The sequence below is a fragment of the Poecile atricapillus genome, chromosome 2, assembly GCF_030490865.1.
Source record: "Poecile atricapillus isolate bPoeAtr1 chromosome 2, bPoeAtr1.hap1, whole genome shotgun sequence".
NCBI lineage: Eukaryota > Metazoa > Chordata > Aves > Passeriformes > Paridae > Poecile > Poecile atricapillus.
Window position 1 is genome coordinate 142,221,842 of NC_081250.1, and position 25,349 is coordinate 142,247,190.

The 25,349-nt window shown below is 40.7% G+C and overlaps 1 protein-coding gene across 1 annotated transcript in view; it reads left to right on the plus strand.

Moving 5' to 3' along the window:
• The window catches only part of FER1L6 (fer-1 like family member 6), a 66,314-nt gene that overhangs the window by 3,968 nt on the left and 36,997 nt on the right, over positions 1 to 25,349 (plus strand). Inside the window, exons 2-16 of the mRNA XM_058833748.1 lie at positions 3,685 to 3,767; positions 4,455 to 4,581; positions 5,186 to 5,240; positions 5,334 to 5,465; positions 6,175 to 6,237; positions 9,114 to 9,192; positions 10,682 to 10,838; positions 11,894 to 12,080; positions 13,687 to 13,879; positions 14,837 to 15,171; positions 17,889 to 17,997; positions 19,727 to 19,907; positions 22,729 to 22,849; positions 24,137 to 24,237; positions 24,914 to 25,004. Coding sequence (XP_058689731.1) covers positions 3,685 to 3,767; positions 4,455 to 4,581; positions 5,186 to 5,240; positions 5,334 to 5,465; positions 6,175 to 6,237; positions 9,114 to 9,192; positions 10,682 to 10,838; positions 11,894 to 12,080; positions 13,687 to 13,879; positions 14,837 to 15,171; positions 17,889 to 17,997; positions 19,727 to 19,907; positions 22,729 to 22,849; positions 24,137 to 24,237; positions 24,914 to 25,004 — 2,014 coding nt within the window. The remainder of the gene's footprint in view (positions 1 to 3,684; positions 3,768 to 4,454; positions 4,582 to 5,185; positions 5,241 to 5,333; positions 5,466 to 6,174; positions 6,238 to 9,113; positions 9,193 to 10,681; positions 10,839 to 11,893; positions 12,081 to 13,686; positions 13,880 to 14,836; positions 15,172 to 17,888; positions 17,998 to 19,726; positions 19,908 to 22,728; positions 22,850 to 24,136; positions 24,238 to 24,913; positions 25,005 to 25,349) is intronic.

Here is a 25,349-nt window from a genome sequence, read left to right on the forward strand (position 1 = left end):
GGGGAAAAAGCAGGGCAGCTGCTCCCATAAGGACTTTCTGCTGGCAGGACCACGCTGGCAGCTCTCTCAGCCTGTCCATCTGAGAACTGGATGGTCTCACAGGGAGTTGTGTTGAATAAAACAGGCTTCATATCTGTGTCTGCCCTCTGTGTTTCCAGAAACTCCCAGGTTTCTTTCCTCTGTGCCCACCAGGAGTGCAGCTCACACACCAGCACAAGGGAGGGGCATCTCAAGGCTACAAAGATGGAACTTGACAAATATCTTGGTCTAATGTAGCTAAGCCCAAGGCTGGGTTTTGCTTGACCAAGTTCTAGAAAACTGCACAGAGAAGGGGCTCTGTGGAAGGGGACAGAAGGTCCCTTCTTGAGCTACACATGTCCGTGCTTAGAGGCTCAATTTATTCTTCCGACTTTATAAGTGATGGAGAAGTGTTTTATAGCATCCTACAGTGAGTGCCTAGAGTGAGGCAGATAACCTGCACCCTACAAGTGTCTGTCTCTGGATGGTTTGTAACCATTCCCACAGCAGGAAGCCAGTCTCCTCTTACACCAACTCATCAAGCATACAGACTTCTGAAAAGATTTTGCTGGAAGAAAATACCAAGTTTAAACAATGAGGAGGAACTCTGAGGTTCAATATTAGTAAGGTCGTTTGAACTGTCATGCTGACAGCTCTGAAGTGGATTTTTTTTTGCCAACTTCCCTTTAAATTAGACTGAAAATTGTAATTATTTGCTATCTAAGAGAACATTATACTGTAAAAGAAGAGATCACAAAGTCTCTGTGATGATGGGACAGCTTAGATGAAAAGAAAGAGCATGAAAGCAATTTTTTGAAAGCTGGACACTGCCATGGATGAACCTTGACAAGAAGAGAATGAAATTTGTGAGTCTTTTTTTCAAGGTATGAAAATTAATTCATACACCCATTAGACCTGTGGCACAGATAACAGGAAATGAACACTTATGTTTACAGAGATCTAAATTCAACATGGTCTGAGTGTAGTCAAATGCTGTGGTATGGTTGATGTCCCACTCTTATTTACTATTTATATCAAGGAAAACTCAATGAATTACAGTCATAAAGTAAGGTCCACATTCTACTGTGCATATGCAGAAAAGAAAAAGTCTCCTAACTTCAGATTTTTTTACAATCTCCATGTGAAAGGAGCTGGCACCCACAGTCCTCTTTGAACTCAGAAATATTCTTGATTAGCTGAGATGGCCGATTTTTAATTGCTTCTCATCAAAGCACTTAAAACAGGAAACCTCTTGGTATCCTGTGAGAATTCTTTCATCTGCCTTTTCTTTGGACATGAAATTGCTTTACTCTGTCTCAAATTAATTTGTAAGACCCACGAAGGAGCAAAACCTCTATTTATGCATCATGTAGCATGTGGGAGTTAAATCTTGGCTGAAGTTTGTGAGTAATACCTATAACACTAACAACCTCCAGCCTCCCCACAGGTCCATGACAGGTGAAGGAGTTTTTCTGCACCCCTGTCTCTCCTGATTTCCCATGTTTATGCCTTGTTGACAGTCAGGAGGCCCTGTAGGGAACATGGGAAACATTTCCTCATGATACCATTGGGGTTTACCTAGGGGTGGCACGCAGTTTTATGCCTGGCTTAGGTATACAGACAGGTATGGATAACTTTGGGGGCATTATCAAATCTGGTATAACTGCACAGAAGGTCCAAACTTTCTTTTATTAAAATTTACAGCATCTTGGGGAAGAAGGCATGGAATAATTTTTGGGTTTTCAGCAGTTAGTTGAATGTATGTCAAAACTGCAGTGAAAAACACTTTGTGGAAATTGGAAAAATGTTTAATTTTTTTATTCCTGTCATGAGAACAAACTGTCTACCACAAAAAGAATATCCACAGATTACTTTCAAGACGCCTAACTGGTTATATTAAGCAGTATGGATGTTAGCCGTGTACACAATGTTAGTGTGTGCACACAGACACTGGCTGACAAGTGGTTTACATATCAAAGTGATGGAGCCTGTTGTGAGGGACTGATTCATTCCATTCCCTGAAGACTTAATTTCCTTAGTTTAGACCCTTACAGAGAAGATTCTCTCTGGCAAATCCCATGTACAGAGAACGCTGCCCTGCTCTCTTGCTGAACAAACCCACACTCTTTGTTCCCATGGCTGAGCCTTGCAAGTGACCTGTGCTTGCTGCCTCCCCAGTGCTGAGGGACACATCTCTGCATGGTTTTCTTGGCTAGGGTAACCTCTGGGATCAGGGTGCAGGAGAGCTCAGATACAGCCTAATGCTGTTTTGTGCCCAAACTTGAGACTGAAATCTGGTTTACTTCAAAGATGGATTTTGCTCTTGGCACCATGCAGTTATCCAAACCTTGGCTAGTTCTCTTTTTGTTACCCTGTGGCACCTTCTTCAGTTCTGTCTTTAAGCAGTTTCAAGTGTTTTGTAAACATAAGAATCATGGAAGACAGCCCAGTTAACACATCAGGCTTTATTAATGGCCATTTCCTCCAGTCACTCCCTGACTCTTGCTTTGCTTGAAACACGCTTTTGTCTGGATACTACATTTCCACTCGTGATGAGCAGATTTTAGCATTCTTTAGCACAAAGAAGTTGTACATTTTCTGCTATTGTACCCTGCACTGCTGACATTCCTCTTGATCTGGCCAGTAAACTTAATCTGCTTGCTCTGAATACAACCTTTAAACGTTACTAACTTCTCTTTCTAGTTTGCAGTATCTTTTCCTCCACAGCTAGAGTTTGCAGATGATTTCAGATGTTTGAGCACTGGTCACTATCAGATTTACTAAGCTTGTAGCTGCCTGCTTGTTTTGGCTAGTTGGACTGTGTTTCTCCAGGTAAATTTTTATATCTACAATGATTGAGGCAAACAAAAATCCTCTAATGACAGAGGGAAAAAATTTGCTGAATGTTTGTCACTGCATACTTGTGGCCAGAAAAGAACCTGAAAAATGCTGCTATTGTATTAAATCCTTTGTGTTTGGCTCTCACCATTTGGTTTGTTTGTCAGTACAGCTAATAGCATAAAATTCTCAAGCACCATAGACTATTTCTCCCTCTGAAACATTTGGCATATTTATTGTCTTGGAAGAACTGAAGCTGGGCAGAGGCATCTCTAACACAGCTTGAGGAGTAATCCTTGCTCAGGCTTGTTCATTGCTTTGCTGATCAAGGGGAGTGAGAATTACCTAAATTATGTGGTGTATGTGCCACTGATAGCATGGGTGTCCTGGGTGTTGTGCCCAAGGTATTTACACAACTGACTTTATCTCAATTCATTGGAAAACTGCTTTTGTTCTGGATCCTCTAATCTGCCTTTTATCTCTGGTCTTGTCACAGGCATGAGCTACAAATGTGGGAAATTAGTAGATTGGAAATTTATCTTTGATTTCCTTTCTTTGCGTCTTGCCATCTTGGTTTGAACAGAAGTTTTGGCTCTTGTCACATTATGTTTGCCTGTACATGGCCAAATTTTAAAAAGAAACTAAATTAGATGAAGCAAAAAGTCAGAGCTTTCTCTTGTTTGCTGTCGATAAAAGGAACTTCAGAATATAATGATCTTGCTTGGAAATCAAAACTCCCTCTTAACAACTCTTTGAGTTAAATTACAGTCCAGTATGAAAAAAAAGGTTTGAAGATACTGCACTGATCAATTTTCTTTACTTTTTCAGAAAGGGGCTGTTTGCTGGCATGAAGCTGAAGAAAAAAAAAAAAGGCGAGAAAGGGCTGACAATTGCAAACAAAGATGCATTGGGTAAGGCCTCATAAATCAATATTGCAACAGGGATGAGCAGGTTGTGGGGGATTATATGAGATCTGATTTCATGTGAACTCATTTGAATTGTGTCTCCAGGCTTAGCATTGAAAAAACAGGCAGTAAACTCCTTATCACTCCCAAATAAACAGAGAGCTAATTCTTTTTGCATTAACTGTTTCATGAAGTTCACATTCAGATTGTGTGAGTTCATACTGCTCTATATGGTAAGCTAAAAATTTCAGCCTGCCTCTTACCAAAAAGAGATGGCACATTTTTGAGGGTTTTTTCTACTTTACAGGCAGATAATTTACTACAAATGTGTAATTCCTCTGGAAGTTCTGCTTTTAGAAACCATAACCACACAACCTGCATAGGCTGTGATGGCTGGATGGGCTGGCTCAATAAAGCTGGCAGCTTTAGTCAGCTGGTGCTTGTTGTGAGTGCACACAGGGGGAGGAGAGTGGCTACAGTCACAGAGACATGGCAAATGGTTCTGCACAGGAGGGGAGCTGCTGCTGTAATCAATGCTGCTCGATGCAGACCACAAGAGTATCCCTACCTGGGACATCCAAATAAGTAAAATATTTAGTTCATGATGATAGATTCACTGCTCTGCTTCAAGTGAGCTTCTTGCTACTAGAAATCAGATGTGGGTTTTACTTCCTTGTCTGTTTTCTTCATCAGGTGATCATGATGAAGCTGCAAATTTTCTCCACGACACTCTTGGAAGACAGGAAGAGGTAGAGGAAGACCTAATAAACAGTGATGCTCTGTCCAGTGCTTTTGGATCCTTAAGCCCAAATAGAAAAAGGTGCTCCTTCATGTATCTTACCTAACATACCCCTAAACACCTTTTCCACCCTTCCTGGGAAGGGCATTACCCTTGAACAAAACATCTGACAGAAAATCTATTTGCTGACAGCAGTGATCCTTTCACTCCCACTCTCCCACATGACAGAGTAGAATGTACTTGTCAGCTCAGTGATATCAGAGATATCAGATGCTGTCCTGTGCAGGGAGAGATTGAAATGGATCCTGAACGTGTCTCAGCTGTGCTAAGGAGCTCTGCTAAACAAAACAAGCCAAGGGAACAGCGATGTCTGTAGCAAAGAGCTTGTGTAGTTGTATTTTTCATACTGGAGAGGAATGGAGTCAGGTTTGATGGGGTCAACAAGTGAAATCATTGCTGTGCATGAAAGGTAGCACTGGTTTGTGTGGATGCAAAACATTTCCCTATCAAAAACTATATGAGAAAGACAGAGATGGTCTCTCTGATGAAATCAAGCCTAACAGTTCACAACAAAGCTGTCTGCCATAAATAATACTCATTTACTGTTGAGAAGTCTTTCCAATGTGTGTCCAAGTACCAGCTCTTGCCTAGAGATGTCTAATGACTTCTTTTGTCATTTAAACAGGGCAAAGCTGGTGACCAGAATTCATGAAGAGGAGATGAAATCCCAGAACTACCAGGTGAGCAGGGGGTGACAGCCCCTATGTGCCTGTGAATTCCCCAGGCAGGCTCCATGAGCCCAGGAGTGTCCATGGTGTCCTTGTGCCCCACAGATTGCCATCACCATCATCGAGGCCAGGCAGCTGGTGGGCGACAACATCGATCCTGTGGTGATCATCGAGATAGGTGATGAGAAGAAGCAAACAACAGTAAAGGAAGGCACAAATTCCCCTTTCTACAATGAAGTAGGTGCTTTCTCTTAAAGAAGACACCTTCAATTGTTCTGGGTAGACTCTGCCATTTGGTAGCTCATAAGGGGTTGAATTAAGTTTGCAGCACTTCCACAACTGAGCAGGGTGGTCTCTTCAGGAGACAAAGCACCAGAAATAGCTCCCTTGGATTTTAGATCTGTTTGCTCTTTCTCTTCTCAAGGTCTGTCCAACCTGTTCTCCATCCTCTCCAACACATTCTGCCTTACCCCCACTGCCACTGCAGTTTTATGAAATTATCCATTTGGGATGATAGCTTTGTCTACACTGCAACCCCCACACCTCCACTCTCTTTTCTACTATTTCATTATTTCAGCCTTTCCTTGACATATGTTTGTTCCAATTGATGACAAACAATACCAAAAAAAGCCACACCAAACCAACAGGTCCTTTGGGTTTTCTTGTGCCTCCTGTCCCTTTTGACAATACCTTCTGATGCAGACTGAGGCCCATGGGCATTTGTGAAGCAAGTCTTGTGCAGCCATGCGAGGAATAGAATAGAAAACAAGCCTGGGCCAGGGCAGAAATATGTCAGGGCCGAGGAAAGAGTTTCGCTTTATCCACCACTTCCCCCCAGCATCTCACTGGGGCTCTGTGCAATAACACAAATTGCTGAACCATGCAGCTGACAGCTCTGGCTGCCTGCCCAGGGATGATTCTCATCTGCTGTTCCCTCTTCCCACAGTACTTCGTGTTTGATTTCGTTGGACCTCAGGTGTTGCTGTTTGACAAAATAATCAACATCTCTGTAAGTACTTGAGAAAGCTTAGCACAGTAAGTAAAGGTCATTGCTGTTTGTGTCACTTCAACTCTAAATGATTCTTCACATAGTTAAAAAAAATTAATTTTAGGTACCAAGAGTGCTAGAAAGTCAACATGAAGTATAGGAAAGAGGATAGCAGAGAGTATAAGGAGGAGAGTCAGCTGGCAGAGATTTGAAGGAACATACCCAAAAGGAAGATTTAGTCTGCATTTTTAGGGACACTGATTGCTGGTGTGGCAAACTGCAAGGTAGAATGAGAAAATTCAGCTTAGCTCTCTCTTCTCCTCACTGTCTTCATCCATCTAATTTTCAAGCTACCACTTGATTCAAATGACTGAGTTGAAACTTCTTGTTTACATCAGTTCCTCAGGTATAATTGTTTCTAACAAAATTAATTAAACTAATGCAGACACTTTTCCTCAGCAGGGCTCTTGGGCTGTCTGGGAGTGTCACTGTTTGGTTGCTGTTAGCAGGGGAGTGGTCTCCAAGAGTTCAGTGCTGCTTCCATTGCTCACTGCAACTAAACTACTTATACTATATATATACTAAACTAAACTATAGGGGGACCTTATTGCTCTCTACAAATGAAACAAGGTTAGAGACAGGTGTGGGTTGGTCTCCTCTCCCAGGCAACAAGTGACAGGACAAAAACAAATGGACTCAAGTTGGACCAGGAGAAATTTAGACTGGATATTAGGAAAAATTTCTTCACTGAAAGGGTTGACAGGCATTGGAATAGGCTTCCCAGTGAAGTGGTGGAATCACCATCCCCGGAGGGATTTAAAAGGCATGCGGATGTAGCAGGTGGGGACGTGGTTTAGTGGTGAACTTGTCAGTACTGGGTTAATGGTTGGGCTCCATCTTAAAGATCTTTTCCAACCTAAATGATTCTGTGAAATCTCAGAACTGCCCTGATGGAAGATATGCACGCTCTTGGACTTGGAGTGTTAGATAATGACATGCAGTTCGGAAGGCCAAAACTATGGAGCCATGTTAATTATCTTGTCTGAAACTCATCACCACACGTAGCAAACTGCTAAGAAATGAAAGATCACATGAGACTCTGGACAGTGCTGTATTTGTATTATTGGGAAATATCACAAGCTGTGCACTTCATAAACTTTTTTTTTTTTTTCTAAAAGTCCATCTATTTTATTAGATAGAAAAGTTCTCTTTTTCTGAAGTGCTTTGTTGATTTCTATAATGTACACCTGGAAAAGATCAGTGCTGGTTGAGCTTGACAGAAACAAGCAGTGCTCAGGAGCTACAGGACACAGCACTGTCTACTTTCTTTTCTGAGCTGCTAATAGAGTAATTTTTGCCAGCTACAGAATAAAATGTGTTCATTTACACACGGACAACTGGACAACTAGGTTTTCAATGCTGGGAGTAAACTGACAGTCAGAATCCTAAAGTTCCATTAAAATCCACTGTATCACACTCAGAGCTCAAATATATGAAGTTCGTAATTACATGTTATCTGCATATCTGATCTTCTTTTATCTGAGAGGACAGAATTTACTGCAGGCTGACAATGGCTGACTCCTGTGTGCTGCTGATGCAGTTGGGGATGTATAGTTATTTTTTTCTCAGATATGGTCAGTCTTTCCAATCTCACATTCTTTGGATAAAGATTCCATATACTGAGTGGTGGAGGGGAAAGTTCCAGTCCTCTGACTGCACTGGGGATGTGGGAAAATGTGTAACTATTACCTGCTGTATATCTGCACAGTTTAATCAGGCTCAGAAAACTTTTTATTTATAGCTGATGAAGGGGAAACACAAAGACATTAAAGCCCTTCTAAGTAAAAATGACTTTAGGAAAAAGCTCAGTAACAACAATGACTAACCTTGGGCAATGCTCATGTATGCTACTGAAAACAGAGATTCATTACCTTGCAACATGCTTTTGGAGAATGCAATCTATCAGGGGAATAAAAACAAAGAGGAAATATGTGTGTTGGGAGGGAAGGAAATCCTGAGGGATGGAAAGTTTCACAGCAATTGCTTAGCATGGATGTGAGTGGCTTTTCCACAACCAAGGAATAGGTTTCAACCTTTTAAGCTATTCTGAAACCAGGTGAGACACATTTTTTGAGAAATACAATTCTAGAGCAAATCTTCCCTTAGAAGAAGCCTCTGCCTTGTAAAGTGAACCACATGCAAATATTTGAAAACAAGACACAGAAATACACAGGTCTGGGAATCATGGCAATTGAAAATTATTAATTAAATTAAAATTAAATTAAAGTCATCACTTGGCAGGAAGAATACAGAGACAGACTCACTGGGGCCTGCTTGCCATCTAATTTACATCTATATTGCTTCTCTGATTTAATATTGGGGGGGTATATTAGAATTGAGTCTCTTGGTTTTATGTGTACATTAAAATGTTGCCAAGAAACATTTAAATTCTTTCTCCTCCGAGTGTACTCAGTTCTTACGGCAATTCAGCTATTGCACAGAAAGTGATAGGATTTCTGCAGCCTAATGTGAAACCAGTTACATCCCATGTGTTAATATTCATTATGATTTATTTAAAACTGCCAGGATAAGTAATATAACTGCACCTGTTCTGGAGGAACATCAATCTAATTCCTGTTCTTTATATCCCAGGGACCTGGGATGCACCTGTGTGATTCCACTCAGATGCAAATATATTGTTTCCTAAAATGGCACAACGTTGGCTAAAGAATGTGTTTCAAATACTTGCTGTATCTACTGTGACTGTGCCCCCAGTTTGGGTGGTGCTGGATTTTGCTGCTTATTGCTTCTGAACCAAATGTGTTCTTTGGATACTCTTTCTTAGACTGAATGGGAAGAGCCATAGTGACATTCTTTAATCAGCATTTTTCTGACAGGTTATGCACAATAAACTGATTGGGAGTGTGCTGATAGGCTCCTTTAAAGTGGATCTGGGGACAGTGTACATTCAGCCAGGTGAGTGATGCATTTTCTGCCCTTTTTGTCTGTTAAGAGAGATTTGAGGCAGGGAAGGAGAGGAGAGGGAGATGTGCTGCTTTTCTGCTTAGATGGTTGTGGTTTACACCAACTTAAAGCTTTTGGGAGAGTTGTTTTCCCATTTGGATAGCAGAGTACAAGCCAAACTCTTGGAAAACACCTTGTCAATCTGCCCATTGATGGACAGCACTTTTCAAGGATGGCATTTCTTTAAGCGGTCAGAGTGGGCAGCTGAATGATCTACAAAACCTAACTGCACTCATTTGTTACAGAGCATCAAAAGCTCTGTCACCTGTGTTGGGGTAGAAGGAGCAGAGGGAGGGAGACCAGGATGGAGAGTGGAAGGAATGGTGAGGAGAACACAAGACAAGAGGAGAAGCAGACCATAACAGGAGAGAGAAGATGACAAAGAGGTCACCATGGGTCCACTTGACCTGTCATCTTCAGAGCTGTTCAGTGCTTTCTGAAATTTGAAGCTAAGAAAAGATCACCTACCACTCTTTTTCTCTTCCATAATTACTCAGGAACACGGTCTCTTGGTCTTTAGGAAAGAACATATTTAGGCCACTTGCTGTAGATGTCACACAGTTATAGCAAGAGTGTAGAGTCACGCGGGCCACCCTCTGCAGGGTTCCTGTAAGCATTAGTAGAGAGGAATGGCCTATCTAGAGGATCAGATATCAGTTCTTGGTTGCTCTAAGGAGCCCTGTACGTTACAGGGTTGCTGTAAGAGTCAGTAGAGAGGAGTGAGCAGTCTACATCCAGCCTCAGGCTGTGTTAGTGCTGAATTCTATCCCAAATCTCCTGCTCACACTTGAACAGGAGGGTGTTGTATGAGGGTTGATTTTGAGCTCGTATCTGTGCTACACTGTGGTCTTGCATTCCCTCTCCTTTACACACCCAAGGTGATTTCCAAAGACTTAACATGAGATCTTAGGACCTTTCTTGACAGGGTTGTTGAAACAGGGTTACAGCAAGGGCTGTTGTGGGTGAATTTTCTTTTCCCCCTTGAAAGATGGAGCTGAATGTGCTAATTCTTCTTCCTCTGATGTCTGTCCATTCTCATCCTTTTCTTAGCTGTCTGCCAGCATTACAGTGGCCACAGCACCCAGCAAGGGTTTTGCTGCCAGAGTTCTGAGATCTTCAGACAGTTCTCATCACAGAGGTGGCCTTTCCTCATAAAGACTCAGCCTTAGTTCAGTTGCTGAAATCTCACTCAGGCTTCCACTGGTCTTTAGTAACTGATCTCAGTAAACACTGATAAAAATGAGCTCATTTCTGACAAGCTCTGGATCAATCCTATGCTTGCCTTTGTGATCACAAAATATTTTGGACCCTCTAGAAGTGTCAGCACAATCCTCCTGACAGCACAAACGTTGTTTGATGTACCTTTTCTGGGAATGAAGAGGAAAATACTTCTATGTTTTTATGTCCTGTATTTGAGTGTTTAAGCTTGTCCTTCTTACAGGTCATCAGTTTTGTGACAAGTGGGCACTTCTCACAGACCCTGCTGACATTAGGACAGGAGCCAAGGGGTACCTGAAGTGTGACCTCAGTGTGACGGGGAAAGGTGACACAATACAAGCTACACAGAAAACAGCTGATACTGAGGAACAGATTGAAAAGTACTGCAATAATTTATTTGGGTTTTTTTGGTTTTTTCTTGCTTTCTTCCTTACTAGGTGCCTCAATAAATCTCTGCCCTCCTTTCAGTCCTTTCCTTGTTAACTTTGGGTTAATAGCAGGAAAACATTGTACACCTGGCTGTTCTCACATGCTCAAAGAGAGTTTCTACAATCCTCTCATCTAAATTGAAGGGCACATTAGGGTCACTTCTCTGAAGCTGATAGAATTGACCAAGTCCTGTTGGCTAAGCCAAATTACCCCTGACAGAACGTTCATTGATCTGAAACCAATTAATGATTTCTTAAAGCAGGGAAACAAGAAGAAAAAAGTATGAGGAAAGCCTATTCCTTCTCCTCTCTCAGATGTGAGTGCATGGATATTTCCATATCCTTAGATAAACTCAAGCACATTATCATTCTCCTTGTAAAATACGGAAGTCCAAGGTTGCAAATATGCTACCAGAATACTTTAAATTTTACTGAAGCAATGTTTCTGGTCAGTACTGACATCCTGGACCAAGTCTGTGGAAAGTCACCAAGTTGATGGAGGACCGGAGCACATGGTCTGTGGGGAAGGGTGGTGGGTGTTGGTTTTTGAGCCTAAAGAAGAGGACTCAAAGAGGTATCATACATGAGGAGGGCAGAGACAGGATCTTTTCAGATGAGCGGCTCTTTCCAATACAAGGATGAGAGGCTTTGGAGGCAGGTAAGATAATGAAATTTCAGAATAGATTTTTTTTACCATGGAGATGGTCAAGCGAAACAGGGGCCCAAAGAGAATGGGAACTCTGTCCTTGAAGATATTCAGAATTTACTGAACAAGGTCCTGAGAATCTCATCTAACTGAACCTGATTCTATATCACATATACAAGTTTGCTGAGTAATGCCATATATTTTCTTATGGCAAAAATATTTTTTTTTTGGTTCAAATGAAAAAGCAAATTCATACACCTTTAGGTGCATGCTAACCCAAGGTCACAATGCTGTTGGGAAAAATATCACTTCATTGTCCAAGTTTTCAATTTTAAGAAAACAGCTTCTCTTTTCCTTTCAGGAATCTCTTGATCCCCAAAGGCTTTCCATCTGAAAGACCATGGGCCAGATTTTATGTGAGAATTTACAAAGCAGAAGGACTTCCAAAGATGAACTCTAGCATCATGGCCAATGTCACCAAAGCATTCATAGGCGACAGTAAGGACCTTGTGGATCCCTATGTGGTGGTCATGTTTGCAGGTCAAATGGTAATTGGGATCCTCTTGATCACAAAAGTAGGCCTTCTTTCCTATTAGCTTCGCCACAGGCAGGTGATTATGCTGGTCTTCTTTAACTTATGGTTACATAAATTAGGTAAAGCATGTATCTCGATCATCAGAAAATGTTCAGTTCTTAAATTATGCAGAAATAAAGTCATGGAGACCCTTAAGGCCAGCAGATCTAACATCAGCCTCATAGCAGTAGGTTAGAGGCAGGAAGCAGGAGGGGAAAGAGAATTCTGTAGCACTGTTGCTAAAACATAGAGTTACAAGGCAGTGATTTACCCAGTGCTGTATAAGGTAAGTGCTATGTTCTGGACTCCCTTGAGTGAAATAAGGAAGCAAGGCTGAAATCAGTGAATGTGGTTCAATCAGGGGTTTAGGGACAATTGCATTGATTTCTGAATTACTCTGCTGAAATTCGGGACCCTCTCAGCTTTCCTGTGGGTGGAGTAAGCATTTTAGCAGACTGGCAGTGTTGCCTGGCTTCACTGTTCCTAGAGCAACTTCAGCATCAAACACGGTGTGACAGATTGCTGCTTAGAGAGGCTTCTGGCTCTGGTGGAAGAGGCATCTAGAGGAGGTCCAGGGTCTGGTTCCCCTGGGGTGCACCATGAAACGGTGTCAGGGAGCCTGTCTTGATTATTGGTGTAAACATAAATAAAGGATCAAAATGGAAACTATTTTAAGCTAGCAACGTTTTCTGTGTGCAAGGAAGCCTTAGGGACAGCTCCAATTAGTACTTCTTAGATGTTTCAGGCATGAGAATGAGGCTCTTGGTGCTGATTGCATGTTTTGTCATGAATCCAAATTGCAAAGTACTACTGTGGGTTAAAACAGCCAAACACATGCGGCACCTTCAGATTCAGTGGAGGGCTGAAAAGGACAAGAATGGGTCACTGATGTGAGTTTGCACATTGGTGTGCAAAATATGGTTTTATAGAGAGGGTTTGAGGGTTCTGAGAACTGACTCAGTTCTCTCTACTTAATGTGAAAGTGTAAGTCCTGCCACAGCAAGTGACAGTACAGACTGTGATACAGTCCTGTCATCTCCTTAGGTTTGGAGGACTAGCTCCAGGACCTACCCCTCTTGCACAGAGGCATATGTCCAGAACATGACACACAATAATAATTTTTTTATGCTAGATAAATTGCCTCATTTAAGGTAATCCCATTGGTACACACAGCCCGGCATCTGTAATGAATTTAATTTTTTATGAGAAAAATTGCACTGCATCACCACTACCCAGATGTTTCAAAGAACATCTGAAGATGCGCAGTTTGTAGCAGAAATGCCAAATTCTGGCTTTACAAATACATTTTGTGGATAAGGGTCCTGAAGAATTAGATTATATTACTGCTATGTGCAGGTGCTATGTGCAGGTGAGAATTCTTTGGCCATAGTGCGGTCTTTTCATAGATATGGAGGGCAAAATGAACAAGCTAATAGAAAAGCCAAAGTGCTTTCAAGATAGGATATTTGTACTTTAAAAATGGCCAGAGAGATGTGGTTAAGTGCAATTTCTGCCATAGTCATTGCCATTCTCCAGAGTTCGACCCCTCTGGAATTAAATTTGCTGGACTTTCATTTCAGGGCCGGACAACAGTACAAAAGAACTGTGCAGATCCAGTGTGGCACGAACAGATTATCTTCAAAGAAATGTTCCCTCCACTCTGTCGAAGAGTCAAAATCCAGGTCTGGGATGAAGGCAGCATGAATGACGTGGCCTTAGCCACCCACTTCATTGATTTGAAGAAAATATCAAATGAACAAGATGGTGACAAAGGTAAAGGGGAAAATGTCTATTCCAGAATATACCTTTAAGGTAAAATCTACTTGCATGGGATCTTGGCACTGGCTAATCCTAATTTAGGGATTCCAGAGTTCAGGTGCTGGTTCTGAGCACCTTCTGTTTAATTTCACATTTTATTACATTATGCTCAGTGCATGGTGGGTCTGACATTGTTCTTTTAAGGGGCTGCTGCATAATTTGGTACCATTTCTGTGACTGTGGCAATAGTCTACACTAATCTGTTGGGGATGACAGATGTAAGTTTATAGTTCATGTAAGTTTCTGTTAAGCAATGAAGCCACAAACTGAAAATAACTAAAAATCAAAGGCAGAGTGGACTTGTGGTTTTGATCTACCTACTGGAAGTGAAGTGTTTAGGTAAGGCTCAGCTGGGTTCTATCACAACCCAGGGAGGCACCATGGACTAGTGTGTTATCCTCTGTGTGAGGAGAGGCTCACTACCTTGTAGCCTCGTTTGTTTTGTGACCTACATGTGAAACATGGTCAGTAATCACAGCTCAGTGAAGGCACAGTAACTCCTTAAACCTGCCAATTCAAACGTGTATCTCAGTCCTTAATCAGAATACGAAAGAAAATTTTGTATAAATTGAGTGGCTGAGGCTGTTTGACTCCTGTCATGTCCCCGTCTAGTCTGCAGCAGCAAGCTCTTTTTTCAAGAGATGCAATAGACCTCCTGCCCAGCACATGTGGTACCATCATCTTCTGAGAAAAAGCTCCAACCCAGCAGAGTTGGTTGGGTATTGGCAGAGGTTCCTTGGTGTCTAAGAATTGCCCTGCAACGCAGCACTCTGTGTGAAGTGATTCCCCACTGCCCAGAAATGGGTCCAGGTTTTGCTTTTGGGGTGTTAGAGTCAAGATTTCTTGGAATAGCCAGTGAGGAGAACACGCTAACACCTAACAGAAAAGCCACAAAAGTTACTTTATCTTCAGGGTTTTTGCCTACTTTTGGGCCTGCCTGGATCAATCTCTATGGCTCACCCAGGAACCACAGCCTCATTGATGACCACCAGGAGCTTAATGAAGGTTTTGGAGAAGGGGTCTCCTTCAGGGGACGTCTCTTCCTTGAGATTGCTGTGGAGATACTTTCAGGAGGAGCCCGTGAGTCAAAGTTTTCAAGCATTATGAAATTGCCATCTAAAGACTTCAAAGCACTCAAAGGAAAAGACAAAACTGATAAAGCGGGAGAGGATCGAAAGTCAGCTTCTCCTTCAGACAAAATGAACTCAACTGAAGTGGAAGTTGAGCCATTTGATGTACCTTTAGAGGTCAGTATGATATTAAAAGATGGGTTGTCATGTGTCTCTAAACCTCTAAGAATGACATGTGTGTGTGTATTTGGGGTCAGGCCATATAATACTGCTTTTTGTTCTCCCTACAGTTTCTCCATGCTTTCACAGTCTTAGGGCCTCCCCACAATAATACAGCATGAATAGAGCATTAGTGTGTACCTGTAACTCAAAAAATTCTTGAGTAGGATTTGGTATTCATAAAACTCAGTTTCCTGTCATATTACCCCTTTTGCACTAGCTGCATCCACATGTTCCTACTAGAAACTTAGCTGACATAATATCTACAAATGGACAGAGAAACAGTGTGGACGGCTGGGAATTATAAAGCCTGACTTCCTGCATTCATTCAAGAAAATGCACAGTTGTCAATTGAAATCAATAGAGAATCATTGACATAAAATCTGTGCAAATGTTGAGAGATAGATACAGTTTAGCCTGATTTAGTCTCTTCCTTTAATACTGCATTCCCAATGTGGTGTTAGTGCTAGGCTGATAATCCCTTTAGAAGAAGAGCACATGAAAATCATGTGCTCAGTTTCAACCAGTGTTAACTGATGTTGTTTGTCTAATTCCACCTGTTTTGTAGGATTACATCATGGGAAAATCTGCACTGTGGTGCTTTGAGAAGGTTGGGCAGTTGTGGCAGGGTGTGTGGACTTGGGAGCTGAGCCAATGTTTGAGCTGTGATTCTCAGCTCCGCCACATCTCTCTCTGGGAGCAACAGCAATTGCTTCATATGCAAGCTTATTTTTTAACCCAATAAGTAGGAAAAAATATTCTCATAACCAATTTTCCTCCCACTTCACTATATCTACTACAACTACCTGACAGGAGGTTGTGACAAGGCAGGGGTTGGCCTCATCTCCCAGTCAACTTGCAATAGGACAAGGGGGAATGGCCAAGAGTTGTGCCAGGGGAGGTTCAGGTTGGATATTAGGAAAAATGTCTTCACTGGGAGAGTGGTTAAGCTTTGGAACAGGTTCCTCAGGGAAGAGTTGGAATCATCATCGCAGGAAGTGTTCAAAAAATGAGTAGCTGTGGTGTTTTGTGATATAGTTTAGTGGGCATGTTCAGTCAACTTTAGACTTGATCTTGGAAAACTTTTTCAGCCTTGATGATTCTGTGACTATGTCATTGATCAAAACTTTGTTTTGTTGTAGTGGGAGTTCCAAAGCACTTCTTGAGATATTTGTGTCTTTTATTAGTTCTGATTCTTGGTCTTTCCACTCCATCTCTACAAGTAAATAGGAGAGGAGCAATTGTTCTTTGGTCTTGAGGCCTAGCCTTGAGAAGTGCCAACTTCCTTGGCCTGTGCCCTGGCATTTCTGGCCTGAGGGCTGGCTGGAGAGGGTCAAGGAGTGTGTTAGCAGAGAACTGGCACGGGTAATTGCAAGCCAGTTGTGTGAACTTGTACTTTGCTGTTACTTTATTTACTCATATAGTACTCATATATACTCATATATACTCATATAGAAGAACTGTCCCTCAGTTCTTCTCTGATGACTAATAGAGGTGACATTTATTTCCATATAAATTTTGCTTTATATGCAGGAAATTCATTATTATGAGTAGCTCAGACACTGTGGTCTTGGGCCTGGCCAAACACCCCAGGTAGAGAAACAAACCCTGCTGTAACACCCACCAACAAACATTAATAGTAATAATAAGGATTTATTTCCAGCTTCTGTTTCTCAGTTTCAAATAGAGAATGAATAAAAGGCAACAGCATGATACAGTGATAATTGATATTCTTTTGGTTTTGACATTCAGCAATACTTCGTGCTACAGTAGGCAGTAATTGTATTACAGCTCTCTGAAAGGAAAAGCAGGAACTGGAGACATTACCAATAATGCAAAAAGTGTTTCATAGAGCCTCTGAGACAACAGAGGCAAATTATCCATCCCCACAGCACAACTTAACTGGCCTATTCCAACAGCAAGAAGATATTAAAATTTGTTTTCTTTATAATAGGAGATAGATGCATGTGTCATAGTCTCTGAGCCTTGGCTTTATTAGATACTCTTTTCTCTGGGTTTCATACTGGAAAAGTATAAAAAGCTAAAGTTACTCTGGACCTGCAATCTGTTTGAGCTGTTGACTTTGATATATTATGGTGCTAATCATTTCACTGAAGACTCATGATCTTTTGCTGTGTATAGCAGAGGTTTTCCAAAATGAAGAGATCATGGGCTGTGTCAAAAACTGTTTCTGCTTTGCAGAAGTCAAGGAAACAAATATTCATGTGGAGCTGATGTTTTATTCATTGCCTCACTCACATCGCAGAACTAGTGCTGATCTTGCCTAATGGGACTCAGTTTGCAGGCGTTGTGAAATGAGAAGGGTTTGGATGGGAGGATCGTGACAGTTGGGGTGTAAATTTGGGGAGAACTCAAATTATAAAGTATATCTCCTTCGAGTTTAGTCTTGGCTTGGGGTTAATAGCTTGTTAATAGCTTTGGCTTGGGGTTAATATCTTGTTTTGTTAATGACCAAGAGCATCAGAAGTGTTAGCTGGCCCTCCTTGACTGAGATCCATGCCAGGCAGAAGCAGATGCTAGGTCTCCAATAGATGTAAACAGAGCCTAGAAGAGCCTTAAAATTCAACAAAAGACTATTCCACTTTCCCTTTGTGCTGCAAAAAATAGTAGAAGGTAAAACAAATGCTGACATTTTCCTCCTTCTTCTCCAATAGATCTATGAAGAGAAAATTGAGGAATTCCTTCTCTTCGGGACATTTTTTGAAGCCACAATGATTGATAGGAAGTTTGGGGACAAGCCAATAACCTTTGAGGTTTCTGTTGGTAAGTGTGTTAGGGTCTTATCCAAAGTAGAGAGGGAGCCTCAGGAGCAGGGGGATGATAGATGTTCGTGACCGGGGTGTCTCAGGGCTCAGGAATCAGCTTCAGAGTAGAGCTTACATTTGAGTTAAACCCTGATTATCATTTCTCTGGATAACAGTCAAGTTGGGCATAATGATCCCTATCTCTCTTACTCCCCAAATGTCCTATTTTAATACAAATTCTCTCCTCCTGTACATACAGCAACGTAGCCAGTATTTACCCTCTTCATCACTTGGGAGATCAAACTCAGATAATTTACTTCAGGCAGAGCTCATTCTGTGATGTCCATTGCAGTCTGTCCCTGGCTGTGAGGGAGCCCTTTATGGGGGATGATCACTGTCCATTGTCTTGGCCAATTCCATTGAGTTACCTGTGGGTCTGTGAGTGTGACAGGGGGTGATGTACAGCTAGGACACAAATTGCAGGCACCACCTTGTCCTAACATCCTCCTGGTAAGACCTTTCCTCTTCCAGGGGAAAGCAGGACCATACCCCATGAGCTCCACACTGTGCAGCTAAATTATCCCTGGAAGATGACTAAAGAGAAAACAAGGACATTTTCATGAGCATTGAATGCATATTTTCAAAGCAGAACTACTTTCTCTTAAGAGAGAATCCTGAATGGTCTCATTTCCCTTGCAGGGATTTGGTTATCTCCTTACCAGACCCACCAAGGGTCCAGGTGCACAGCAGCACCCTGGCACTTCCAGTCTCTGTGCTCATGTCCATGGCTGTGCTCAGCTGTAAGGCTTTGTGTGCAGGGAGAGGTGCTGTGAAAAACAGGGAATCAATGAGTGATGCTGATTCCTGCTGAAACTTAGCAGGAAGCTGAGCTGAGAATGACAAGAAACTAATTTAAATAGTTGGGCAAGAAATGGTAATGATTCTTGTCAGAATTAATACTAAAGATTAATCTGGCTCTGAATTCTGGACCTAAATATCTATTAGCCACCTGTGCAGCTGAAATTTGGACCCAAACTTGGCAAGTTGTCATTATTTACATGAAAGGCTGAACCAAAAAGGCAGATCAGGATGTTATATGGGGTGATTCAGCACATTCTTCTCCTGCAGAGAATGTTTTCTCTCTGTCTTTTTTTAAATCTGTAATTATCAGTTTGATGAATGTACCTCTTTCCCAGTGCTGATAATTGCCCTTTAAGGCAAAATCCTTTTAGGGAAGATGATTGTATCATTAGCGGAATTGTCTGGCATTAGCCTTGAAGCTGGAGCCTCAAAGCATTGTTATTACTAACTCTGCAATCCCAAGATGCAAAATTTACTTGTCTGAAAAAGAGTTTATCACTTCTGAGATCAAACTTTGAAATGATCATCCATGTATTGTGAAGAAGACATAGATTTTCTGTGTGAATCAATCCCATACCAGGACTCCTGAGTATAGAAATATCAACAACAGTATTGTTTTGGTTTCTGAATTTCTTTACCAAAACTGAAGGTCCTGGGGCCAGAAATCAGAGGATCACATCAGTAAGTGATGTTCACATCACTCCTCTAGAACCTGAAGGTTGTCCATTCCAGGGACAAACATAACCTGTCACAACCTTTATAAATGGTTGTGGGGTTAAAACAGCTAAATTAACAAGTTTTCCCACTGATATGACTGGCCATTTTCTTTTCTTAAAACCTCATTCATGTTTACCACCTCCAAGTTAGACATCTCCCTGGGTCTCCAGGTAACTTTGGAAGTATTACTGATGGGGTGTCAGGAGGAACTGGAGGGAAAAAGAAGACACATAATGGAGAAGCAGAAGAAAGCCTTCTGCATGAGGGGGAAGGTGACATTTCTCATGACCTTGGAGTACCCCTGATATCTACCACACCCCCTGAGAAGCCACTGATCACAGGTGGGAACAGGTGAGGATCTGTTTTTCAAAACCTTATTATGTAAGACTCTGGTTCTTATTTTATAATCCTGTGGAACTCATTGATGAGCCCTGTCAGCATTAAAGAGTTTGTGTGAAATGGAGGCTTTCAGGTTCTCATTCTCAATTGCATCTTTCACAACAGTAAATTTTCTTGTCTTCGCTGAAGAAAGCAAGCTCTGAGCTATTTTAAATACATGTGATCTTGGCCTCATGGGCTCTTGAACCCTTTCTGAAAATGTTGTGTGTTACACCAGCTGCACATTGGAAAGCTACAGCAAAATGCAACTTCTCCAGTGCCATCCCTGGTTTAGGGTCCCAGATACACACTACAGCAAGTAGTAACAGAGGTAGGAGGAAATAGTCAGTGAGTAAAAAATAGAGCAATGGATGAAAACATGCAGGACAGTTCTTCTAAATAACCTTGCTTATAAACAGAATTCTAAATGTTTAATTCATTTGAAAGATGCAATTAAAAGGAAATATTTTCTTTGTTGTTTTGGTAGGTAGAACAATCCCTGATATTGGTGACTGCCAAGACTAGATGGTATTTCTTGCTTTAGAAGTCCAAGCAGTCTACAGTGTAAGGACCAGGAGGAAAATATCAACCTGGATCTGTTTGGTTTCTGGATGTTGCTAAATTTAAAAAGCACTTCTATTCATTTCTGCACTCAATGGCTCACTTAGATTAAATGAGAGCTAGTGAAAGAAAAGAAGAATGAAAATATCATGGTAAAAATTCTGGTTTTGCAGCAAATAAAAAAAGAGGGGGGAAAACCCCTCAGTGATTGAAAGAAAGACAGTTGCCTCTCCTTGTTAACAGAACTGCAAATTTGGGTACATGCCAAGTGTTGTTATCTTATTTGAGAGAAACTGGGATTTTTTAGTTTTTCCTTCACAAGAATTAAGATTTAAAGAACCATTGTAAAAGAATTAATCATTCTTCAAATCAGCTATTTTCTTCTTGGCTGTGTCCGGTATTAATAAACTTTTCTCTCATTAAAGATCCCTTTTCCTCAAATTTATGTAGAAAGCTGCATATTTTGTTCCCTCCTGTGCTGTTTAAAACAATTTGGTCAGCCACAGATAACAATTAATGAGTTTTTCACTATTTTCTCATAATGGCATCTTGGTTGGTCTCACCACTGGATATTTTTAGTATTAATAAGTACTTACTGGGATATCCAGTAGGTTAGATAAACTGCATTTTAGACTCATAAATGAACAATGGAAAACAAAATGAAGCATGTATTTTGGAGATTAAAACTACTAACTAATTAAAGGAGCAGGCAGAGCTTCTAAAGACTTCTGAAGCAGACACCATGAAACTGCCAGGAATTTTCCACATTTATGTCAAAACTTAAACTAAGGCTAAGCTAAAACTGAAAAAGTGATTCCTCAAAATTGTAATAGTGGGAATAACAGAATTCAGTTTTCCATTTTGAATTTTTTTGCGGCTATATACTCTTAGTAAATCCAATTAAAAGACTCATAAACTCTATGAATTTCAGATTAAGATGTTCAGGCCCTGGGAGATGGTTAAACTGTTTTTTTCTCTTCTGAAAGCACCAAAATTAATAACACCCAAGGCCTGTGTAGCTCTGCTGTGCACCAAATTCAATGGGTAATCCTCACCTTGTTGTAGGTTATGGAGGAGAAAGTAAATGGAAAATGCTCTCTCTTTTAATATCACATAGGGCAGTAAAATGAAGTTATAAAGAAGATATTAATCTTTTTAAATGGAAGAATTAACTCATAAAGGTTTATGATGATCCCCTCTTAGGGATGTGTGGAAGTTTGGAGTCATTGGTATGACACTCAAGAGCAAAAAGTGATTTGGTGTCCATGGTCTTGGCTTGGTGATCTAACACCTGTGGCCAGTTCTGTCTGAAATCACTGAGACTACCTAAGGCCATTAGAGCCATGGCCAGAAGAACATGAAGTGGTTTGCAGTGGTTCATACACATTAAAAAGATCTCCACTGTCCCACTACTGGTAAGGAAAATGAGGAGGCCTCTATTTTTAAATCCAGTGTGGCCGAGCAATTAAGTTTCATAAGGCTGTATTATTTATATAAAGGAAGACAATGTGCTTATCAGGTACATGGACTTGACATAGTACCTATTACAGATTAAATCAAAACATCAGCTTTGTGGCAGGTCTGCAGACTCCAGTTATGCTGGCCTCCTGCTCACTTTTTTCAGTGCAAGTCACTCATGCAGCTGAACACACAAAGAAAGCAGAGTTACAAGAAGAGTCAATATGAAAACTTGGACTTAAGATCAGAAGTGCTAGAAGCAAGAGTGGTGGATGCATTTTATCACTGAGTTATTATGAGCTTGATATTACTTTTACTAAGCAGGCTTTGCAGATCAGTTTCTGCCAGGGAATGTCAGTCTCCACAACCTCTGAGAAAGGTCTTCTTGTGAAAGTAATGTGGTATTAAGACTCTGCCATGCCTCTTCCACTGTGCAGTGTGTATTAATCTTTGCTCCTTTTTCCCTTGTAGTTTACCACCATTAATAGTATTTCAGAGCTTCCCTGCATGCCTTTTTGTCTGGCTTTTCTCCCTCCCTGGAAAGCACTGAAATTAGATCCATTGACTTTGTTTTTTCTCTTCAGGGATCTCACAGGAAGAATAAGTGATTTTTGTGTTTGCCCTTTCCAAGATTTACTTGTTAGCACATGAGCACACATCCTGTTGTGTCTACAGTTTTCTATGCTGTGAGAGCCCCAAAGGACTTGTCTTTGCTCTTCCCCCTCTTGAACTGCTCTGTCACCTTCATGATCTGCTCCCTACCTTGTTTTCACAGGAACTACCAGTACCTGCCATATGATGAGAGGAAGCCCTGTATCTGTGTAAGGAGCTACTGGGGCAACCAAACCTTCCGGCTGTACTCTTCCAACACTCTTGAGAAAATGGCAGATCACCTGGTAAGGGGCAACCATCCTCCCAGGTTCATGTATTCAGCAAAATATAGCAGTGAGAGGCCATGCTTCCTAAATCAGTCCTTCAGCATTTCCCCCAGCTGCATTCCTTGTTCGTTTTGTGAGAAAGTAGCTGATAAAAGCATTTTCCTTTTTCTTTCCACCAAATTGCTTTGAACTGTTAGAGCTGCTCAAGTATTCCCAACCACAACTATTTTTTTTGGCTATAGGTCTGCCTTCCTTCCTCAGCAATGTTTTATTCATGGTAAAAACATTCAAACAATTAAATTATGCGATACAGAGTAATTTTGTCTCCTACGGCTCTTCCTCTAATGCCTTCTTGCCATATGTTTATACTGGGCACTCATTAAAGGACAATATTTGCTCTTAGTTTTCCTAAAACATTGATAGAGACAGAATGGTATATCATCTCATGGGCAGTCACTCTGATGTCCTAGTCACAGTGTTTTCCCATAATGTGGTTTTTTTCTGCCTTTGTTTAAAGCTTACTATCAGTGGTCCCAAGAAAGTAGGTTTTGTTGTTTGTTTTTTTTTTTTTTTAAAGTGACTCCTAGTGTTGAATATTTTAATGTGGAGCAATTGGATTAAGAGTCTGATTCATCCCTCATTTATCTCTATTAATCTCATGAGCAACAATGCTGAAGTCATACTGATGCAAGGTTGTATCAGGAGAAGACTGACTTATAACCAAACCTTTTGAGCTCAGGTATTTGAATATTAAACATCTGAACATATGTATGTGGAGAGATGTTTGTCAGCACACCCAAACACTCACAGTCCTTGCTGAAAATCCAGATATTTATTTTAGTTTTTAAGAACAGACTCCATTCCTCCTGGGTAACAGTAGGTTTTGTGATGGGCCTTACACATGGATTCAAGTGACCACTGAAGTTTAAGATGTTAACTCCAGCAACTTGCTGAAGTTAAGCAGGAGGCTTAGAAACAGAACCAAGAAGAACTATTTTTTTTCTCCTACCTAGAGGATAATGTTTCCAAATTATTGATCTTTCTCAAAGAAGTAAGAATACAAAGTTGCTCCAAGCAGTAATAGCTTGGAAAAGTAATTAGAAAGACTGGGAAAAGGTCAAAATATATCATGCTGCTGAAGTCTTTTCTCTGTGCACTTCAAGTATAGTGATATATCAAAGGTTCTTTCTGGGAGGCCATAAAATCGCCTCCCTCATTCCTGCTAGTCATAAATGGTACTGTTACACCGACAGAATGACAAAGTGCCCTCCTGTGCATAATGGCTTTCTCATGTGTTTTTCATAGGAAGAATCATTAGAGCAAGTAAAGGACTTGATCAAGGTTTCAGAGACTGCAGCTGAGGAGAAAATGAAGAAGACCCTAAATGGTTTTATCAATCAAAGCAGGTAATAACATTTATTAGATGCATACAGAAAATCAAATTTAATGTTGGCTACAAATTCAAGACCAGACAAGGAAACTGGTGATAATTTTAGAAAAGTATAGTGAACCTACTGAGATACATATTTTATTTATTTTGTTATAAAAGCAAAGACCTTCCCAAATTGCAGTTTCAATTTAGACAGAGAAAATATTTATTGTTATTTTCCATATTCAGTATTGACAATAGATGACTGCCAATCATTGCCATATTATTTCGGCTCTCAGAACTCCAAAAAGATGTTATATATGTGATACATAGGATTAAATGAAGTGAGTAATAGATACACTGTAAAAAAAAAACAAAACAAAAACCAATGGAGGTTAATGTAAAAACAAAGGATGCCACATATTGGTATAGATCCAGTGGGCTCTGTATCAAATGACATGATTTGGCTCAAAATAGATATAACCCCTTATTTCTAGATATTATTAACCCATTTCTGTGAAGTGTGGTGCAGAGGTTTTGGGCTCTATTCTTTGAATCTTATAGGTACATAATATTTTCGAAATTTTCAGTGTCTTTTTCTTCTGGTTCACATACTGCAGCAGACACAGAACACTCCAATGTATTTTAGCACATTAGTGTTCTCACATTAAAAAAGTAACAGATTTAAAAACCCTGTTATTCCTGTGTCCTAGGGCATTCATGGTCATTGCTGAAAAGAAGCCCAAAGGGTTGAACTACACTGCTTTGGACAAAAAGAGGCTCATGCTGTTCAAACAAGAGCTGGTATGTGCTGTTCATTTTCTATAAGCATTAATGCAGTGATGATTACTGAAAGCACACTGTTTGGGTTTTTTTTTCTATTTTATTTTCTATTTGATTGCATCATATGGGAATGCTTTGTAATTCATATTAATATAGCACCCATGAGCATTTATTTTAATAAATATTACTGTGGTTAATAAAGAGTTGTCAGATATGCTAAAATGAAGTAGAAGATGTTTTTAAATACCAAAAAAGCATTATAATAATGATTATTTTTCTTGTCCATGCATCTTAAAATGGAATGATGCTGAATTCAGTGGAAAAGCACTAAATTTACACTGCTGCCAGGCACCTAATGACTGTGGT